Genomic DNA, 18,693 nt, shown 5'->3' with positions numbered 1-18,693 from the left:
GCTTATCAGACTGGAGGCCTGTGACTAGTGGTGTGCCTCAGGGTTCAGTGCTGGACCCGTTACTATTTGTCATCTACGTCAATAATTTGGATGAGAACATACAGGGGCAAGATTAGCAAGTTTGTTGATGATACAAAAGTTAGTGGTTTTGCAGATAGTGAAGAAGGTTGTGAACGATTGCAGCAGGATCTGGATCAATTGGCCAGGTGGGCGGAGGAATGGCTGATGGAATTTAATTCAGAGAAGTGTGAGGTGTTGCCTTTTGGGATGTCGAGCAAGGGCAGGACCTACACAGTAAATGGTAGGCCTCTGGGTAGTGTCGTAGAGCAGAGGGATCTCCAAGTATAAGTACAAGTGCATGGTTCCTTGAAGGTCGAGACGCAGGTGGATAAGGTGGCCAAAAAGGCTTTTGGCACTTTGGCCTTCATCTGACAGTATTGAGTAAAGAAATTGGGAGGTCATGTTGAGGTTGTATAAGACGCTGGTGAGACGGCATTTAGAATATCGTGTTCAGTTCTGGACACGTTATAGGAAAGATATTGTCAAGTTTGACAGGGTTCAGAAAAGGATGTTGCCAGGACTAGAGGGTGTGAGCTTTTGGTAGAGGTTGAGTAGGCTGGGTCTCTATTCGATGGAGCGTAGGAGGAACAGGGGAGATCTTATAGAGGTATACAAAACCCAGAGTAGGGAAATCGAGGACCAGAGGACATAGGTTCAAGGTGAAGGGGAAATGATTTAATAGGAATCCGAGGGATAACTTTTTCACAGAGGGTTGTGGATGTATGGAACAAGCTACCATTGGAGGTAGTTGAGGCTGGGACTATGTCATCATTTAAGAAACAGTTAGACAGGTGCATGGATAGGACAGGTTTGGAGGGATATGGACCAAGCGCAGGCAAATGGGACTAGGATAGCTGAGCCATTGTTGGCCGGAGTGGGCAAGTTGGGCCAAAGGGCCTGTTTCCACACAGTATCCTTCTATGACTATGTCAGTTAAAAAAGAAAAAAAAAATTTGTGGCAAAGCATTTTTTACAAAAAGTAAAAGTAGCAATGTGAAATTTAATTAAATACTCTCACCTTCTTCGGTAAATATTTGATATATTGACAACTTGGAAATGAGATTCAACTCACTGAATTACCTGCTGTATAGTACTTTGTCAAATCCTGGTCTGAGAGCATCAGAAAGCGCTGGATCCGATCCAAGGAGACCTTTGCCTGTAATATTCCATTCAGGACCCAAGGAAAGTTATTCAGGGGCATGATCAACATTCCCACCAAAGCTAAGGCTGTGAACACCTGTAAGGAGGAAAAGGGAGCATGTTTTGGGAACGGGTTGTGGAAAAATATATAGCGAGGATGGACCAGGCTTTGGAGTGAACAACAGGGGGGGAGGAGATAGAATTATAGGGCCGAGAGAAATGGGTTGGGGCATGGATCGAGGCAGTGTTGTGCAAGAGTGGTTGTGGAAAGGTACTATAAGCAGAGAATAACGGGGTGTTGTGAGGACATGTAGGGAGGTCATAGAAAAAAGTGAAGTAATGAAATGATAGGGATGTAGGAAAAGCAAGAGAGGCAGGGGTTGTCATAATGCTTTACAATGTGGAAACAGGCCCTTTGACCTCACTCAGCAATGCCAACCAAGATGTTCAACTGAGCTTGTACAATTTGCCACTTCCTGGTTCATATTCCTCTAAATCTTTCCAAAGCATGCCCAAGTCTCTTTTAAATATTAGAGTTCTACTTGCCTCTCCCTCTTCCTCTGGCAGCTTGCTCGTGCAATAGAGTGCAATTTTTCCTTGTGCGATACAGTTGCCTGGCAAATCCCTTTAAAATCTTTCCCTTGCGGCTTAAACATCATATTATTTTAGATTCCCCTACTCTAGAAAAATATCTGACTTCGCCCTATCTATATATCTCATAATTCTATGATAAGATAATAATAATAATAAATTTTACTTATGGGCGCCTTTCAAGAGTCTCAAGGACACCTTACAAAGATTTAGCAGATAGAGGAAAAACATGTAAGGGGAGTGAAATAAATAGTAGAGACATGACTAGTACACAAAGTAAAGACAGAATTCAGTACAAAACACAATAATAAGGCAATTAATGCACAGATGAAAAGGGAGGGGGACGTGGGGCTAAGGATAGGCAGAGGTGAAGAGATGGGCGCTCAGCTTCCTGTTCTTAGGTAAAAGAGATGCAGTTGATCTAGCTTCTCCTTATGATTCAAACTCTCCGGACGTGTGACAACATAATTGTAAATCTTTTATGCACCCTTTCCTGTTTAGTGAGATTCTTCCTGTAGCAGGGTGACCAAAACTGTACACAGTACTCCAAATGTGGCCTTGCCAACGTCTTGTACAGCTGTAATCCTGTACTCAGCACCCTGTCTGATGAAGACAAGCACGCCAAGCTGCTTCTTCGCCACCTTGTCTACCCGTGTCACCACTTCCATGGAACTGTGTATCAGGACCTTAGGTCTCCATATTCTCCAACATTCCACACGGCCCTATCATTTATTGTGCAAGTCCTGCCGTGGTTTGTCTTGCTGTGATGCAATACCTCACATTTATTTGAGAAATCTCCATTCGCCTTTCCTCAGCCTATTGGCTCAGTTGATCAAGATCTTGTTGTAATGTTTGATAACCATGATGAGCTTTCATAAGTATTTAAAGGGGGGAAATGGTTAACCAGTGAGAGAATTAGGCCCCTCAAGGCCTAAGTGGACATCTATGTTTGGAAGTAGCTGTGTAGAGGATCAGGGTGGAGTAAATATTATGGTATTGAGGTCTGCTGGTCAAGAAGTCCATCTTTGTAGCAAAGAATTGTGAAGTCGTACCAAGGTAGGTTTTGAATATCAATGACTGCATTAGTGCTGTCTCCTGCACCTCGGAGGAACTCATATTTCTTTATCACACTCACAACCACCGTCCACCCCACCCTGGAATTAATTTGGACTATTTCTGACACCTTTCTCCCATTTCTGGATCCATATCCATCTCCATCTCAGGAGACAAAATATCTACTGACAATGACTATAAACTAACTGTCTTCACAGCTACCGAGACTACACTTCCTCCCACGGTCTCTTGTTCTTGGTGATTATCAGACCTGGTGCAGGGTCTCAACCCATAAAGGTCAACTATCCATTGCTTGCACAGATGCCGCTGGATCCACTGAGTTCCTCCAGCAGTTGTGTCTTGTGATTCAAACCAATTTAGTTGACGGGAGACTCAACAGAGACTTAACTGGGAGATCAGCAATGAGTTTAGGGCAATGTGCAAACCTTTACAACCATGTACCATAAAATACACGAGCAAACAATTCTCTCATCAAGAAATTCATATCTAAAGAACAACCAATTAAAAACTCACTCAGAAACATGTGCAAAGTCGATTAACACAACTTTCATCTTGTATCCTGCTTTTTTAAGATATTATGCAGATTAACTTCTAGGCCTTTGCATTATCATAAAAGTTTGCTCAAGGAGTTTAAAATGGATGGGTCACTATTAATTTTCATGTATATAAGATAAAGGGTTAGAAGTAAAAGTACACAGTTCCACAAAAGTGGTGTCACAGGTAAGGTGGTGAAGGAGGCTTTTGGTATGCTGGCTTTCATCAATAAAGGCATTGACTATAGAATGTGTAGGAAAGAGCTGCAGACGCTGGTTTAAATCAAAGGTAGACACAAAATGCAGGAGTAACTCAGCGGGACAGGCAACCTCTCAGGAGAGAAGGAATGGGTGACTTCTGAAGAAGGGTCGTGACCCGACACATCACATTCGTTCTCTCCAGAGATGCTGCCTGTCGCGCTGAGTTACTCCAGAATTGTGTCTACCATTGAATACAGAAGTTGGGATGTTAATAGGAACCTGAGGGAAAGCTTTTTCATCTGCAGTTCCTTAGTTCGCACAGAAGGTGGTACATATATGGAGCAAGCAGCCAGAGGAAGTAGTTGAGCCATACAATAATAACATTCAAAAGACATTTAAGTAGGTATGTGGATAAAACAGAGCAATATTGTTCATAGGTGGAAAATTGGGACTAGGTTAGATGTGCATCTTGGTCAGCAAGGGCGAATTCAGCCAAAAGGCCTGTTTCCATACTGATTTATTCGATGACTCGTTGTACATCCTAAAGATAGTCAACCTCGGCACTTTCTTTCTTGGACAAGTCTGTCCACTTTTCTGTAAGTGCAAAAGATTCTCAGGCACCTGCAAACTGGAAAGAGGGTTAAATATTCTTCGGAAACAATAAGTGACTGACCTTGGCCGCAGTTAGCTGGTGTCCCATTAAGATGTAGGTGACAAAAGTGATGACGGAAATCACGACAGGCAGGGCCGCCCACATGTAAACACAAACTGCGTCAAGATACTTGATGATTCTGAGACGGTGCAGCTCTTTCTTTCTGTAGTCATCAACCTTTGCCGTGAAATGGTTCTCCCAGGTGTAGAATTTTATTACCCGTATTCCAAACAGAATCTCAGTCATCAGCTGGAAAATCAATTAAAAAAAAAAGTTAACATGTAATCCAGGAAATGTAATTCAGCCCAATGAACCAGGAGGTATAGCAGGAAATGGGATGTGTAATTCAAAATCAATACATGTGTAGGACAGAAGTGCAGATGCTGGTTTAAATCGAAGATAGGCACAAAAAGCTGGAGTAACTCAGCGGGACAGGCAGCATCTCTGGAGAAAATGAATGGGGGACGTTTTGGGTCGAACCCTTCTTCAGACTGAAGGTTATTCAAAATCAATACAGTAAGACATAGACCCTATCAGTCTTCAAAAAGCTACTTTCTTCTATCTGCCCTTTCCCTTAATCCCTCCCATTAAAAAACTCCAAAGACTGAAGCTACTGAGTTCATTCCTAGTTATTTTTTTCTATTTTCTAATATATGTGGAGTTGAAGCACTGCTAGAGAAGCACTGTGCTTCAACCCCGAAATTCACCAACATTTTTTTCCGATCATGGGGTGAATCAAATGAACTGAAGACAATGATGGTGGAGACCTCAGGAGGAAACAGGAATGGATAAGACACGGAAGATGTTCATGACAAATGCTTCAGCCTTTATACTACAATTATGTGCTGCCCCCTGTGATCACTAGAAATTGAACTTTTCTTTGAGCTTCCCTTGTTCATTATCTACTTAATTATCCACCCCCTTCTATGAGTGAATGCACCAACACTGCATGGCAACAACCTTGATCTGTCAGTCCACTGGGAACTGATTTCAATGTTTATCACATGTAGTCCCGTGTCCCAGCGTCACCAGATCAGAACCCACTATAATTTTCATGATTGCCCCAAAAGCTAATGATCAGACAACAAGTATGCCAAACTTTGAAGTGCCAGCACTGACAATGGATGTAGTCCCCAAATACCAAGCCCTGCTGCTGTCAGTACAATGTCTAAATGTTTTTCAACAAGTAGGAATACTCATTCATCAGCCAAGGTATGCTTCCTGCATTTTGACAGATGGAAGGAGGCGGCTGTAAAGAAGTTAATTAAAATAAATAGAGCTAATAGAGATTCAAAAAGAGATATCCAAGTTTAAAATAAAATTATGGGTTAGGTTTAGTTTATTACTAGACTAAGTGGGACCCGTTGGGTCCCAGCATCACACGGGAGGGCTGGTCTCTATCGCAAAATTCCACCTCTCCACCAATTCCAATATTGCTCGCCAATGGGGGGGGGGGGCTGTCTGTTGCGCTAGTATGGGTGTTGCGGGCCGAAGGTACTGGTTTCCAGCGGGCTAGTATGGACATTGTGGGCCGAATGGATTCTTGGGCTGGCATCCAACTGTTGCAACGATTTTAAAAGCCAAGCCAAGGCAAACAATTGGGCTGCAGCCACCTGACAACCAAAATTAATTTTGTGAACACAAACTTTTTAAAAAGGCGAGGCAAACAATTGGGCTGCAGCCACTTTACAGCCGCGTTGAGGGGACTCACCGTGGAGTAGACGTGCGTGAAGTGTTATTCGAAGCTCAGAGAGCCTTGGCCCTCTCGCTTCCTGGGTCTGGCAGAGACTGAGTGAGGGACTACACTTCCTGGTTTTATAGTCCCTCCCCCATGCCGCCAGCAGAGAGAATGGCAAATTAAAAAAAAACATTAATATCTCTCAGATTTTTCATCGATGGGAAAAATCCTCCGGTCCCCGGAAGGCGAAGGGGGGCTCTGAGTGAGGTGGGCAAAAATGACGGCTGTAGGTGGCGGCGTTCTCTCGGACATCGCAGAAGAATGGGCCAAAAGCGGTCAAGATCAGACTTTTAGTAATATAGACTGTCACATTTATAGAGGTACCAATGAGAAACATTGTTTGCAAGCAATCCAATCAAAACAGATATTACTGTACATAAATACAAAGGTTGAACAAAGTACAATACGTCAAGCAAAGGGAAAGATACAGAGCGCAGAATACAGTTCTCAGCGTTGTAGAGCAACAGCTCCAGATACAAAGCCTAATGTCTGCAAGGGCCGTTCAGAAGCCTGATAACAGGGGGAAAGAAGCTGATCCTTGCTGGTGGCACTTGCTTTCAAGATTCTGCATCCTTTACCTGACAAGAGCTGGGAGAAGGAGGAATGATGGGGCAAGACAAGTCTTTTATTATGTTGGTACACAAAAATGCTGGAGAAATTCAGCGGGTGCAGCAGCATCTGATGGAGCGAAGGAAATAGGCGACGTTTAGGGCCGAAACCCTTCTTCAGACTGATGGGGGGTGGGGGGGAGAAGGAAGGAAAAAGGGAGGAGGAGGAGCCCGAGGGACAGGGGGATGGGAGGAGACAGCTCGAGGGTTAAGGAAGGGGAGGAGACAGCAAGGGCTAGCAAAATTGGGAGAATTCAACGTTCATGCCATCCGGACGCAAGCAACCCAGGCGGAATATGAGGTGCTGTTCCTCCAATTTCCGGTGTTGCTCACTCTGGCAATGGAGGAGACCCAGGACAGAGAGGTCGGATTGGGAATGGGAGGGGGAGTTGAAGTGCTGAGCCACCGGGAGTTCAGGTAGGTTATTGCAGACTGAGCGGAGGTGTTCGGCGAAACGATCGCTTAGTCTCCCTGATGTAAATCAGCTGACATCTAGAGCAGCGGATGCAGTAGATGAGGTTGGAGGAGATACAGGTGAACCTTTGTCGCACCTGGAACGAGTGTTTGGGTCCTTGAATGGAGTCGAGGGGGGAGGTGAAGGGACAGGTGTTGCATTTCTTGCGTTTTGCAAGGGAAAGTGCCCGGGGAGGGGATAGTATGGGAGGGAAGAGAAGAATTGACAAGGGAGTTGCGGAGGGAGCGGTCTTTGCGGAAGGCAGACATAGGGGTAGATGGTGGTAGATGGTGGTAGGGCAAGTGGTGGGGTCACGTTGGAGGTGGCGGAAATGGTTGTATTTGCCGGCTGGTGGGCTGAAAGGTGAGGACTAGGGGGACTGCCCTTGTTGCGAATGCGGGGATGGGGAGAGAGAGCAGTGTTGCGGGGTATAGATGAGACCCTGGTGCGAGCCTCATCTATGGTGGCGGAGGGGAATCCCCGTTCCCTGAAGAACGAGGACATTTCCGATGCCCTGGTATGGAAAACCATCTCCCCCCCTGAACGCACTGAAAAAATCTCCCCCCCTGAACGCACTGCCATTGAATCACTCCGCAAAAAAACCCGTCTCCAACGCACCCCCTCCTCGTGGAACCCCCCTCGTAACGTCCCGGCTCTGGAACTCTTTATCCAGAACTGCCGCAGCGACGTCAACCGTCTCAACTTCTCCACTCCGCTGTCTCACTCCAATCTCTCCCCCCCCGAATGCACTGCCATTGAATCACTCCGCAAAAAACCTGCGCCTCTTTTATTATGTTGGCTGCTTTCCAAGGCAGGGTGAAGTGTAAATTGAGTCTTTGGCAGAGAGTTTGGTCAGTATGATGGACTATGCTACATCCAAACTCTCTGTGATTTTTTTTGTGGTCTTTATTTAAGCTGGGCAGCTCTTTGCGAGCGGCAGTGAGTGAGCGGCCTAGTGAGGGAAGTGCCCTGTGAGAAAAGTATGAGTCTTTGGCTCGAGAGTCAGTGCCCTGTGAGAAAAGTGTGAGTCTTTGGCTCGAGAGTCTTCGGAGAGGAGGCTGAGGAGAGGAGACCACGCAATACGCTTGAGAGGGAGACGAAAGAAGGAGATGTCAGGCAAGCTGATTCAGTGCGATGCTTGCAGTATGTGGGAGGTCAAGGACACCGCTGGTGCCTCTGGCTGCTACAAATGCGAAAAATGCATCCAGGTAGAGCTCCTGAAGGGCCGTGTTGGGGAACTGGAGAAGCAAGTGGATGACCTCCGGTTCGTACGAGAAACTGAGTCGTTCCTCGACAAGTCCTACAGTACGATTGTTACACCTAAGGTACTGGAAGAGAGAAGGTGGGAGACAGTGAGAAAGGGAGGGAAGCATGGAATGCCAACGTCCCCGGGTGATGTACCTCTTGTAAACAGGTTCATCCGCTTAGAAGTTGTTGGGACAGAAGACGTGAGCGGCGGACTGGCCTGTGATGCGAATAGGGCTGTTGAGCCAAAACCAAAAAGGCCTAAGGCAGGCAAGGCCATTGTAGTGGGAGACTCCATCGTGAGAGGTACGGACAGGGGTTTCTGCGGCAACAGACGGGATGCGAGGATGGTGTGCTGCCTTCCCGGTGCCAGGATCCAGGATGTCACGGACAGAGTGCAGAAAATCCTCAAGGGCGAAGGTGAACATGCGGAAGTGGTAGTGCATGTCGGCACAAACGATGTCGGAAAGAAGGGGATGAATATTCTGCAGCGTGACTTTAGAGAGCTCGGAAAAATGTTGAAAAGCAGGACCTCCATGGTTGTTATCTCCGGTTTGCTTCCAGTTCCCCGTGCTGGCGAGAGCAGGAACAGGGAGATACGGGACCTGAACGTGTGGCTGAGGAACTGGTGCACGGGGCAGGGATTTAGATTCTTAGATCACTGGGATCTGTTTTGGGGTAAGGGGGAACTGTACAGAAGGGACGGATTCCATCTTAACAGGTGTGGGACCAGCATTTCTGGCAGGCAGGTTTGCCACTGCTACACGGGTGGCTTTAAACTGAATAAGGGGGGTGGGGTGTTGAATGGGACAGTGGAGGATGGAGTTAAAGGGAAAGGGTTTCTTAAATGTGTGAGCGTAGAGACCGAAGGGTGTAAAATGAGGGTAGAAGAAATAGGTAGCAAGGTGAAAAGTAAAAGTGGCAGGCAGACAAAACCAGGGCAAAAATCAAAAAGGGCCACTTTTCAACATAATTGTGTAAGGGGTAAGAGTGTTGTAAAAACAAGCCTGAAGGCTTTGTGTCTCAATGCAAGGAGCATTCGTAATAAGATGGATGTGCAGATAGCTATTAATGACTATGATATAGTTGGGATCACGGAGACATGGCTCCAGGGTGACCAAGGCTGGGAGCTGAACATCCAGGGATATTCAATATTCAGGAGGGATAGACAGAAAGGAAAAGGAGGTGGGTTAGCGTTACTGATTAGAGAGGGGATTAATGCAATGGAAAGGAAGGACATTAGTTTGGAGGATGTGGAATCGGTATGGGTAGAGCTGCGAAACACTAAGGGGCAGAAAACGCTGGTGGGTGTTGTGTACAGGCCACCTAACAGTAGTAGTGAAGTTGGAGATGGTATCAAACAGGAAATTAGAAATGCGTGCGACAATGGCAAAACGGTTATAATGGTTATAATAACGGTTATAACGGCTTCAATCTACATATAGATTGGGTGAATCAAATTGGCAGGGGTGCTGAGGAAGAGGATTTCTTGGAATGTATGCGGGATAGTTATCTAAATCAACATGTAGAGGAACCCACGAGAGAGCAGGCTATTTTAGACTGGGTATTGAGTAATGAGGAAGGGTTAGTTAGCAATCTTGTTGTACGTGCCCCCTTGGGCAAGAGTGACCATAATATGGTTGAGTTCTTCATCAGGATGGAGAGTGACATTGTTAATTCAGAAACAATGGTTCTGAACTTAAAGAAAGGTAACTTTGAGGGTATGAGACGTGAATTGGCCAAGATTGACTGGCAATTAATTCTAAAAGGGTTGACGGTGGATATGCAATGGAAGACATTTAAAGACTGCATGGATGAACTACAAAAATTGTTCATCCCAGTTTGGCAAAAGAATAAATCAGGGAAGGTAGTACATCCATGGATAACAAGGGAAATCAGGGATAGTATCAAAGCGAAGGATGATGCGTACAAATTAGCCAGAAAAAGCAGCATACCGGAGGACTGGGAGAAATTCAAAGACCAGCAGAGGAGGACAAAGGGCTTAATTAGGAAAGGAAAAATAGAATCAGAAAGAAAACTGGCAGGGAACATAAAAACTGACTGCAAAAGTTTTTATAGATATGTGAAAAGAAAGAGATTAGTTAAAACAAATGTAGGTCCCTTGCAGTCAGAAACAGGGGAGTTGATCATGGGGAACAAGGATATGGCGGACCAATTGAATAACTACTTTGGTTCGGTCTTCACTAAGGAAGACATAAATAATTTGCCGGAAATAGCAGGGGACCGCGGGTCAAAGGAGTTGGAGGAATTGAGTGAAATCCAGGTTAGCCGGGAAGTGGTGTTGGGTAAATTGAATGGATTAAAGGCCGATAAATCCCCAGGGCCAGATAGGCTGCATCCCAGAGTACTTAAGGAAGTAGCTCCAGAAATAGTGGATGCATTAGTAATAATCTTTCAAAACTCTTTAGATTCTGGAGTAGTTCCTGAAGATTGGCGGGTAGCAAACGTAACCCCACTTTTTAAGAAGGGAGGGAGAGAGAAAATGGGGAATTACAGACCAGTTAGTCTAACATCGGTAGTGGGGAAACTGCTAGAGTCAGTTATTAAAGATGGGATAGCAACACATTTGGAAAGTGGTGAAATCATTGGACAAAGTCAGCATGGATTTACGAAAGGTAAATCATGTCTGACGAATCTTATAGAATTTTTCGAGGATGTAACTAGTAGCGTGGATAGGGGAGAACCAGTGGATGTGGTGTATCTGGACTTCCAGAAGGCTTTCGACAAGGTCCCACATAAGAAATTAGTATACAAACTTAAAGCACAAGGCATTGGGGGTTCAGTATTGATGTGGATAGAGAACTGGCTGGCAAACAGGAAGCAAAGAGTAGGAGTAAACGGGTCCTTTTCACAATGGCAGGCAGTGACTAGTGGGGTACCCCAAGGCTCAGTACTGGGACCCCAGCTATTTACAATATATATTAATGATCTGGATGAGGGAATTGAAGGCAATATCTCCAAGTTTGCGGATGACACTAAGCTGGGGGGCAGTGTTAGCTGCGAGGAGGATGCTAGGAGGCTGCAGGGTGACTTGGATAGGCTGGGTGAGTGGGCAAATGTTTGGCAGATGCAGTATAATGTGGATAAATGTGAGGTTATCCATTTTGGTGGCAAAAATAGGAAAGCAGACTATTATCTAAATGGTGGCCGATTGGGAAAGGGGGAGATGCAGCGAGACCTGGGTGTCATGGTACACCAGTCATTGAAGGTAGGCATGCAGGTGCAGCAGGCAGTAAAGAAAGCGAATGGTATGTTAGCTTTCATTGCAAAAGGATTTGAGTATAGGAGCAGAGAGGTTCTACTGCAGTTGTACAGGGTGTTGGTGAGACCACACCTGGAGTATTGCGTACAGTTTTGATCTCCAAATCTGAGGAAGGACATTATTGCCATAGAGGGAGTGCAGAGACGGTTCACCAGACTGATTCCTGGGATGTCAGGACTGTCTTATGAAGAAAGACTGGATAGACTTGGTTTATACTCTCTAGAATTTAGAAGATTGAGAGGGGATCTTATAGAAACTTACAAAATTCTTAAGGGGTTGGACAGGCTAGATGCAGGAAGATTGTTCCCGATGTTAGGGAAGTCCAGGACAAGGGGTCACAGCTTAAGGATAAAGGGGAAATCCTTTAAAACCGAGATGAGAAGAACTTTTTTCACGCAGAGAGTGGTGAATCTCTGGAACTCTCTGCCACAGAGGGTAGTTGAGGCCAGTTCATTGGCTACATTTAAGAGGGAGTTAGATGTGGCCCTTGTGGTTAAGGGGATCAGGGGGTATGGAGAGAAGGCAGGTACGGGATACTGAGTTGGATGATCAGCCATGATCATATTGAATGGCGGAGCAGGCTCGAAGGGCCGAATGGCCTACTCCTGCACCTAATTTCTATGTTTCTATGTTTCTATGTCTTGGGCAGAACCTTTCCTAAACTAAGCTTGATGCAACCTGAAATGGCTGATTCACTCCAGATAATTTGAGAAAGGATATCAGAATCAATGTATTTCCTAATTGTATTGAAAAACATTCGGATAGAAGGGTAAAGGTTCATAATATGTTAACAAGGTAATAAAACGTATGAAGTATGAAGTAAATTTCTAGAGTAATGGAATTGAAAAGAGGAGGGTTGTGATAATCCTGATTTCCAAATAGACAAAAAAACACCAGAGAAGGTCCAAAAAGGTGTCAGTAAGGATTAAACATACTGGGCTTTGGAACAAAATAAAAATTTGGGGTAGAAAGGTGCCGACCTGAAACATTGCCTATCCATATTCTACAGACATAATGCCTGACCCGCTGAGTTACTCCAGAACTTTGTGTCTACTGGGTAACCTTCTAAGAGTTGTTTAAAATTTGTACGAAAAAGTGTTTCCTTTATTGTGAGCTCAAAACATGAACATAAATATATAATATCCACAAATAAAACGAATGAAGCCAGAAGATACCACTTAAAGTGTTGCCACTAAGTTACAGTTAAGCCAAATTGCACATTTGGAAGTGAGACTAACAAGTAAAAGAAAATGGAACAGAGGAAAGGCTGAAACAGTTGGACAGAGGGAGAAGGAAGGATTGCATAAAGAATACGCTAGTTGTGCATTTCCTTGATTCAACATTTTATGTAATGCTTACCATGACTCTGCCATCCTTATGCCCGAGCATTTTCTTGTTATTTTCCATGATAAGGTTGGCAATGATCTTGTTTATCGGTATCAGTAGTAACCCTAGAATAAGGCCACCTAGAAATGCCACACCAACCTGCTGGTACAGAAGGTAGAGAATGATACCAAACTGAAATGGTAGACTCCACACTTCATGAAAGCTGGGAAAGAAATTCACTATCCGGTCTGTGTCAGTGCTCATGAAGTTGACAATCTCACCCACTGAGAACTTCGAAATACAGATGGCATTGACACGCAAAGCTTTACGATAGATGGCAGAGATTATCGCTGACCGAACTGACATCCCTATCATCATGACGTGATAGTTGAACTGGTTGAGTACAATGGCTCCTATAAAGGTGCTCAGAAACAGTCCTAATGTGTACCAGATGCCTTTGTTTATTTGCTTGGTGCCAGACTCCATGAAATTGACCAGCAGATTTAAAAGCAGAGGTCCTGCACAGCCCAGCATGTTGCCTGTAAATTTTAATATACCCAGGGAGTAATAACGAAAGCCAAAGGCTTTGTGCAAGACTGCGGATAGTGGTATTTCTGTATCTTGGTTTGCTTGTGTGGTCTCTTCTTGGATCTTCGCAGATGGCCTTCGGTCTCTCCATGAATTTCTGCGGGGGCTCTGTACTTGATCAGGTTTAGATTTTTGTCCGGCTTGTTTATTTCCCTTCTTGGATGCTTCCCTGAGCTTACATATCTGCAAGCTTTTCTGAAAAAGATCTTCAATAGTTTGGGTGCGAAGTTTTGGTGGAAGTTGGTAGACATGGTCGGGCTGGGTAATCTGACGATTATACCCTTGCTTCAGGAGGGGGTTCATCCAGTAGTAGAAGAGGCGAGAGACCCAACTTGTCCCTTCTTCAGCTGCAATCTGTTCCTCAGGTTCAGTACTCTGACCCTGCAACAAGGGCTCTCGTTCAGAACCCTGTTCCTCTCTTCTGGAGTGGGAGGCCACGAGCACAACAATATAACCAATAAGCAAACTTAATTCTGCACTGATCAATATGAATCGCAGCCAGCTTGAGAGATATTCTGAACATGTGATTTGTCCAGTCTGACAATCAGCGACCAGAATGATAATAAATGCCGGAGCAGGAAGGACAGCAAAAATCATCAGAACTGTTGGACCTAACGACCGCCCATACTGCGATCTGCTGAGTGCTATCATTGCTAGCCCATGAACTAGCCAGGCTATCACAGAAACAGAATCTACCAACACCTCCAGCCACAGAGTTTTCAAGTTCGGGAAAAAGATGATTGCCAACACATCAATGAGGAAAAGAGCCAACATAACGAAGGAAATGATAATCCTGCTTTCCCAGCTCCATGTGAAATTCTGCCAGCGAGATCTGCCAAAAAAAGTCAGGTTTAGAAGATTTAAAAATTAATTTCATTCTTTAATCAGTAAGAGATATTGTTACTTACGAAGCTAATAATTTTCATTTGGGATATTGTATAAACATCAAGTACTTCCATATTGATGCAGCTGGTATTCTCGATTACCCAAAAATGTAATTTATTTGATAATCTCATAAAAACAATTATTTAGCGCCAGATGACCTTTTCACATTTTACACACCAATCAGATCATTACCCGTTTATAAAACTGGTGATTCAGCATCAAATTAGAGACAGAATAGTATCGAGGATTATGTTGACAGATTTCATAATCATAGAATGGTCATGGTACCGAATGAGGTTGTTTTGTCCATTGTGTCCTCACTCGCTCGCTATTGAAACAACTCACTAGTTCCACCTCTCGTGCTTTTCTCCCTTGCCAGGAATTTTTTTCTCTAATTTATATTAATCGAACTCCTTCCTGAAGGCTACAATGGAAGTTGCTTCTAACATATCTACAGGCAGTGCACTCCATTCATATTTTGTGGAAATTATTTTCACTTTGTTACTTTTACATCTCATCGCCCATTATTTTATACCTGCCACCTACATCCACAACCCCTCCACAAATGAGAATAGACTCTCACTACCCACCTCATCCAGACTCATTATCTTATATATCTCCATTAAATTTATCTCCAGCCTTCAGTCAGAGTCATACAACACGAAAAAAGGCCCTTTGGCCCAACTCATCCAAGCTGACCAAGATGCCCCATCTAAGCTAGTCCCATTTGCCTCATATACATCTGAACCTTTACTACCCGTTCAAATGTCCCTTGTGTTGTCGTTGTACTGCGACAAACACTTCCTTTGGCGGTTCGTCCTGTATACTTACCAACCTCTATGTGAAAAAGTTGCTCCCCAGGTCCCTATTAAGTCTTTCCTCTTTTAATTTAAACCTGTGTCCTCTAGTTCTAGCTTCACCTACCCTTGGGGGAAAAAGGGTGTGTATTAATCCAATCTCTACTCCTCAGTCTCCTGTGCCACAAGATATAAAGTTCTAGCCGGACCAACCTGTCCCTATACCTCAATCCCTCAAATTATATCCTTATCTTTTCTGCATTCTTTCCATCTTAATGGTATCTTTCCTGTAGCTGGATTACCAAAACTGAAGGTAATACTCCGTGCGGCCTCACCTCAAATGGTTCAAATGTATCACAGCGTCCCAACCTCTATATTCAATATCTTTACTGCTAAACACCAGCGTGCCAAAGCCTTCTTCACCAGCCTGTCCATCTGTGATGCCCCTTTCAAGGAATTGTGCACTTGTACTCTGAAGGCCCAACACTTCCCAGGGCCCTACTGTTCATTGTGATAGTCATTTCATGGTTTGCCTTCTCAAAATGCAATGCCTCATACGTGTGTGTGTGTGTGTGTGTGTGTGTGTGTGTGTGTGTGTGTGTGTGTGTGTGTGTGTGTGTGTGTGTGTGTGTGTGTGTGTGTGTGTGTGTGTGTGTGTGTGTGTGTGTGTGTGTGTGTGTATGTGTGTGTGCGGCCCAGTACTCATTTCCATTATTCTGCCCACTGATCCAATTGATCAAGATTCTGCTGTCATTCTTGATTAACTTCTTCAATCATTACAATACCGTGTGTGTGTGTGTGTGTGTGTGTGTGTGTGTGTGTGTGTGTGTGTGTGTGTGTGTGTGTGTGTGTGTGTGTGTGTGTGTGTGTGTGCGCGCGCGGCCCAGCACTGATACCCAAGGCACATCAAAAATCACGGGTCTCCAATCTATCCAAACAGCACGGGGGAGGCCACATTTACTGAAGAAAGAGGGCATCTCAGAAGTTCGAGACAGGAAAGCATCATTTTGGATGAATGGATAAAGAGGTGCCAGTGGATGGTGTGTATACTTTCAGAAAGCCTTTGATAAGGTCACGCATGGGCGACTGGTGACTAAAATTAGAGCACATGGAATTGGGGGTAGGGTGTTGACGTGGATAGAAAATTGGTTGGCAGACAGGAAGCAAAGAGTAGGGATGAACGAGTCCTTTTCAGAATTACAGGCAGTGGCGAGTGGAGTGCCACAAGGCTCGTTGATGGGGCCGCAACTGTTTACCATATATATTAATGATTTGGAAGAGGAAATTAGGAGCAACACTAGCAAGTTTGCAGATGACAAAGCTGGGTGACAGTGTGAACTGTGAAGAGGATGTTCAAACGAAACTACATTTCGTTTGAACCTCATGTGAGGTTCAAATGACAAATAAAGGTATTGTATTGTATTGTATTGTATTGTAGGAGGTTGCAGGGTGACCTGGACAGGTTGAGTGAGTGGGCAGATGCGTGGCAGATGTAGTATCTATATTACTAAAAGTCTGTTCTTGACCGGTTTTGGCTTTCTGTGCTGCGATTTCCGAGGGTACGCCGCCACCTACGGCCGTCATTTTTGGCCACCTCGCTCAGAGCCCCCCTCCGCCGCATGTGTGCCGAGGATTTTTCCCGTCGATGAAAATTGACAGAGATATTAATGTTTTTACAACATTCCCCATTCTATTTGCTGCCCCTGCTGGAGGGAGGGGGAGGGACTATAAAACCAGGAAGTGGTGTGCCTCAATCAGTCTCTGCAAGTGGTGTGCCTCAATCAGTCTCTGCAAGTGGTGTGCCTCAATCAGTCTCTGCAAGTGGTGTGCCTCAATCAGAGCTCTGGATTACACTGACAAATGTCTACAGTACTGTGAGTACCCTTAATTTGGTCTGAAAATGAAAATATGGATAGAGGTAAAAAAAAGCACTGCCCGGCAAAGGGTTGTTTGGAATGGGTTTAAGTAAAAAGGCACTCTCTCTCTCTCCCCCACCCCCCCTCTCCTCTCCTCTCCCCCCTCCCCCCCCTCCCTCTCCTCCCCCCCCACTCCCTCTTCCCCCCCCCCCCCCCCCCCCTCTCTCCTCTCCTAAAGAAAGCTAATGGAATGTTGGCCTTCATAACATGAGGATTTCAGTATAGGAGTAAAGAGGTTCTTCTGCAGTTGTATAGGGCTCTGCTGAGACCACATCTGGAGTATTGTGTACAGTTTTGGTCTCCTAATTTGAAGAAGGACATCCTTGTGATTGAGGCAGTGCAGCGTAGGTTCACGAGATTGATCCCTGGGATGACGGGACTGTCATATGAGGAAAGATTGAAAAGACTGGGCTTGTATTCACTGGAGTTTAGAAGGATGAGGGGGATCTTATAGAAACATATAAAATTATAAAAGGACTAGACAAGCTAGATGCAGGAAAAATGTTCCCAATGTTGGGCGAGTCCAAAACCAGGGGCCACAGTCTTGGAATAAAGGGGAAGCCATTTAAGACTGAGGTGAGAAAAAACGTTTTCACCCAGAGAGTTGTGAATTTGTGGAATTCCCTGCCACAGAGGGCAGTGGAGGCCAAGTCACTGGATGGATTTAAGAGAGAGTTAGATAGAGCACTAGGGGCTAGAGGAATCAAGGGATATGGGGAGAAGGCAGGCACGGGTTATTGATTGGGGACGATCAGCCATGAACACAATGAATGGCGGTGCTGGCTCGAAGGGCTGAATGGCCTCTTCCTGCACCTGTTTTTTATGTTTCTATATTTCTATGTATTTTGGAAACTGATGTGGCAGTCAGAGAAACTGAGTGTAAGGGATGGTGTCCTTGCAAGAGGCAGGGTGGGAGGAAATGTAGTCAAGGTAACAGTGGTGTCAGTGGGTTTATAGTTGATGTCAGCAAATAATCTGTCCCCTATGATGGACATGGATAGATGGAGAAAGGGGCGAGTGGTGTACGAGATAGTCCAAGTGAATTTGAGAGCAGGGTGGAAGTTACTGGTAAAGTTGATGTAATCAACAGATTCTGCACGGATGCAGGAATCATCCCGATGTCTCTGGTACAATGGAGAAAGAGTTGAGGAATGGTGGCACAGTATGGTTGGAACAAGTAGTGTTCAATGTACCCAACAAAAAGTCAATCCAACAAATGGCTACATCTTTGACTGGAAAAAAGTGAGATGAGACAAATGAGAAATTGCCAAGGGCGAGGACAAGTCCTGCCACGCAGAGGAGAATGTTAGAAGGGGGAACCTGATTGGCTCTCTATTCAAGGAGGAACGGAGGCCTCCGAAGCCTTCCTGATGGGGAATAACCGGATGTAAAGTAATCAGACATCCATACTAAAGAGGAGACGATATGGCCCTACAAAATTGTTATATAAAAATTAGATAGCATGCAAGGTGGTTTGCATGTACCTGGAGAGATTTGACAAGGGGACGGGGGACTTTATGGAATTAAGGTATTTGGAGAGGAGTTTGGCGGGCTAAAGCAGGCAGAAACAATGTGACTGACAGGACAGGCTGCTTTGGCATT

At 44.9% G+C, this 18,693-nt stretch overlaps 1 protein-coding gene across 1 annotated transcript in view; it reads right to left on the bottom strand.

Moving 5' to 3' along the window:
* The window catches only part of abcc10 (ATP-binding cassette, sub-family C (CFTR/MRP), member 10), a 110,559-nt gene that overhangs the window by 79,669 nt on the left and 12,197 nt on the right, over positions 1-18,693 (bottom strand). The window contains exons 3-5 of the mRNA XM_055636288.1: positions 12,939-14,325; positions 4,273-4,500; positions 1,141-1,297 (exon numbers count right to left, since the gene is read on the bottom strand). Coding sequence (XP_055492263.1) covers positions 1,141-1,297; positions 4,273-4,500; positions 12,939-14,325 — 1,772 coding nt within the window. The remainder of the gene's footprint in view (positions 1-1,140; positions 1,298-4,272; positions 4,501-12,938; positions 14,326-18,693) is intronic.

This window comes from Leucoraja erinacea, chromosome 5, assembly GCF_028641065.1.
Source record: "Leucoraja erinacea ecotype New England chromosome 5, Leri_hhj_1, whole genome shotgun sequence".
Classification (NCBI taxonomy): domain Eukaryota; kingdom Metazoa; phylum Chordata; class Chondrichthyes; order Rajiformes; family Rajidae; genus Leucoraja; species Leucoraja erinaceus.
Note: the sequence above shows the minus strand (reverse complement) of the source record. Positions and strands in the feature narration are given on the sequence as shown.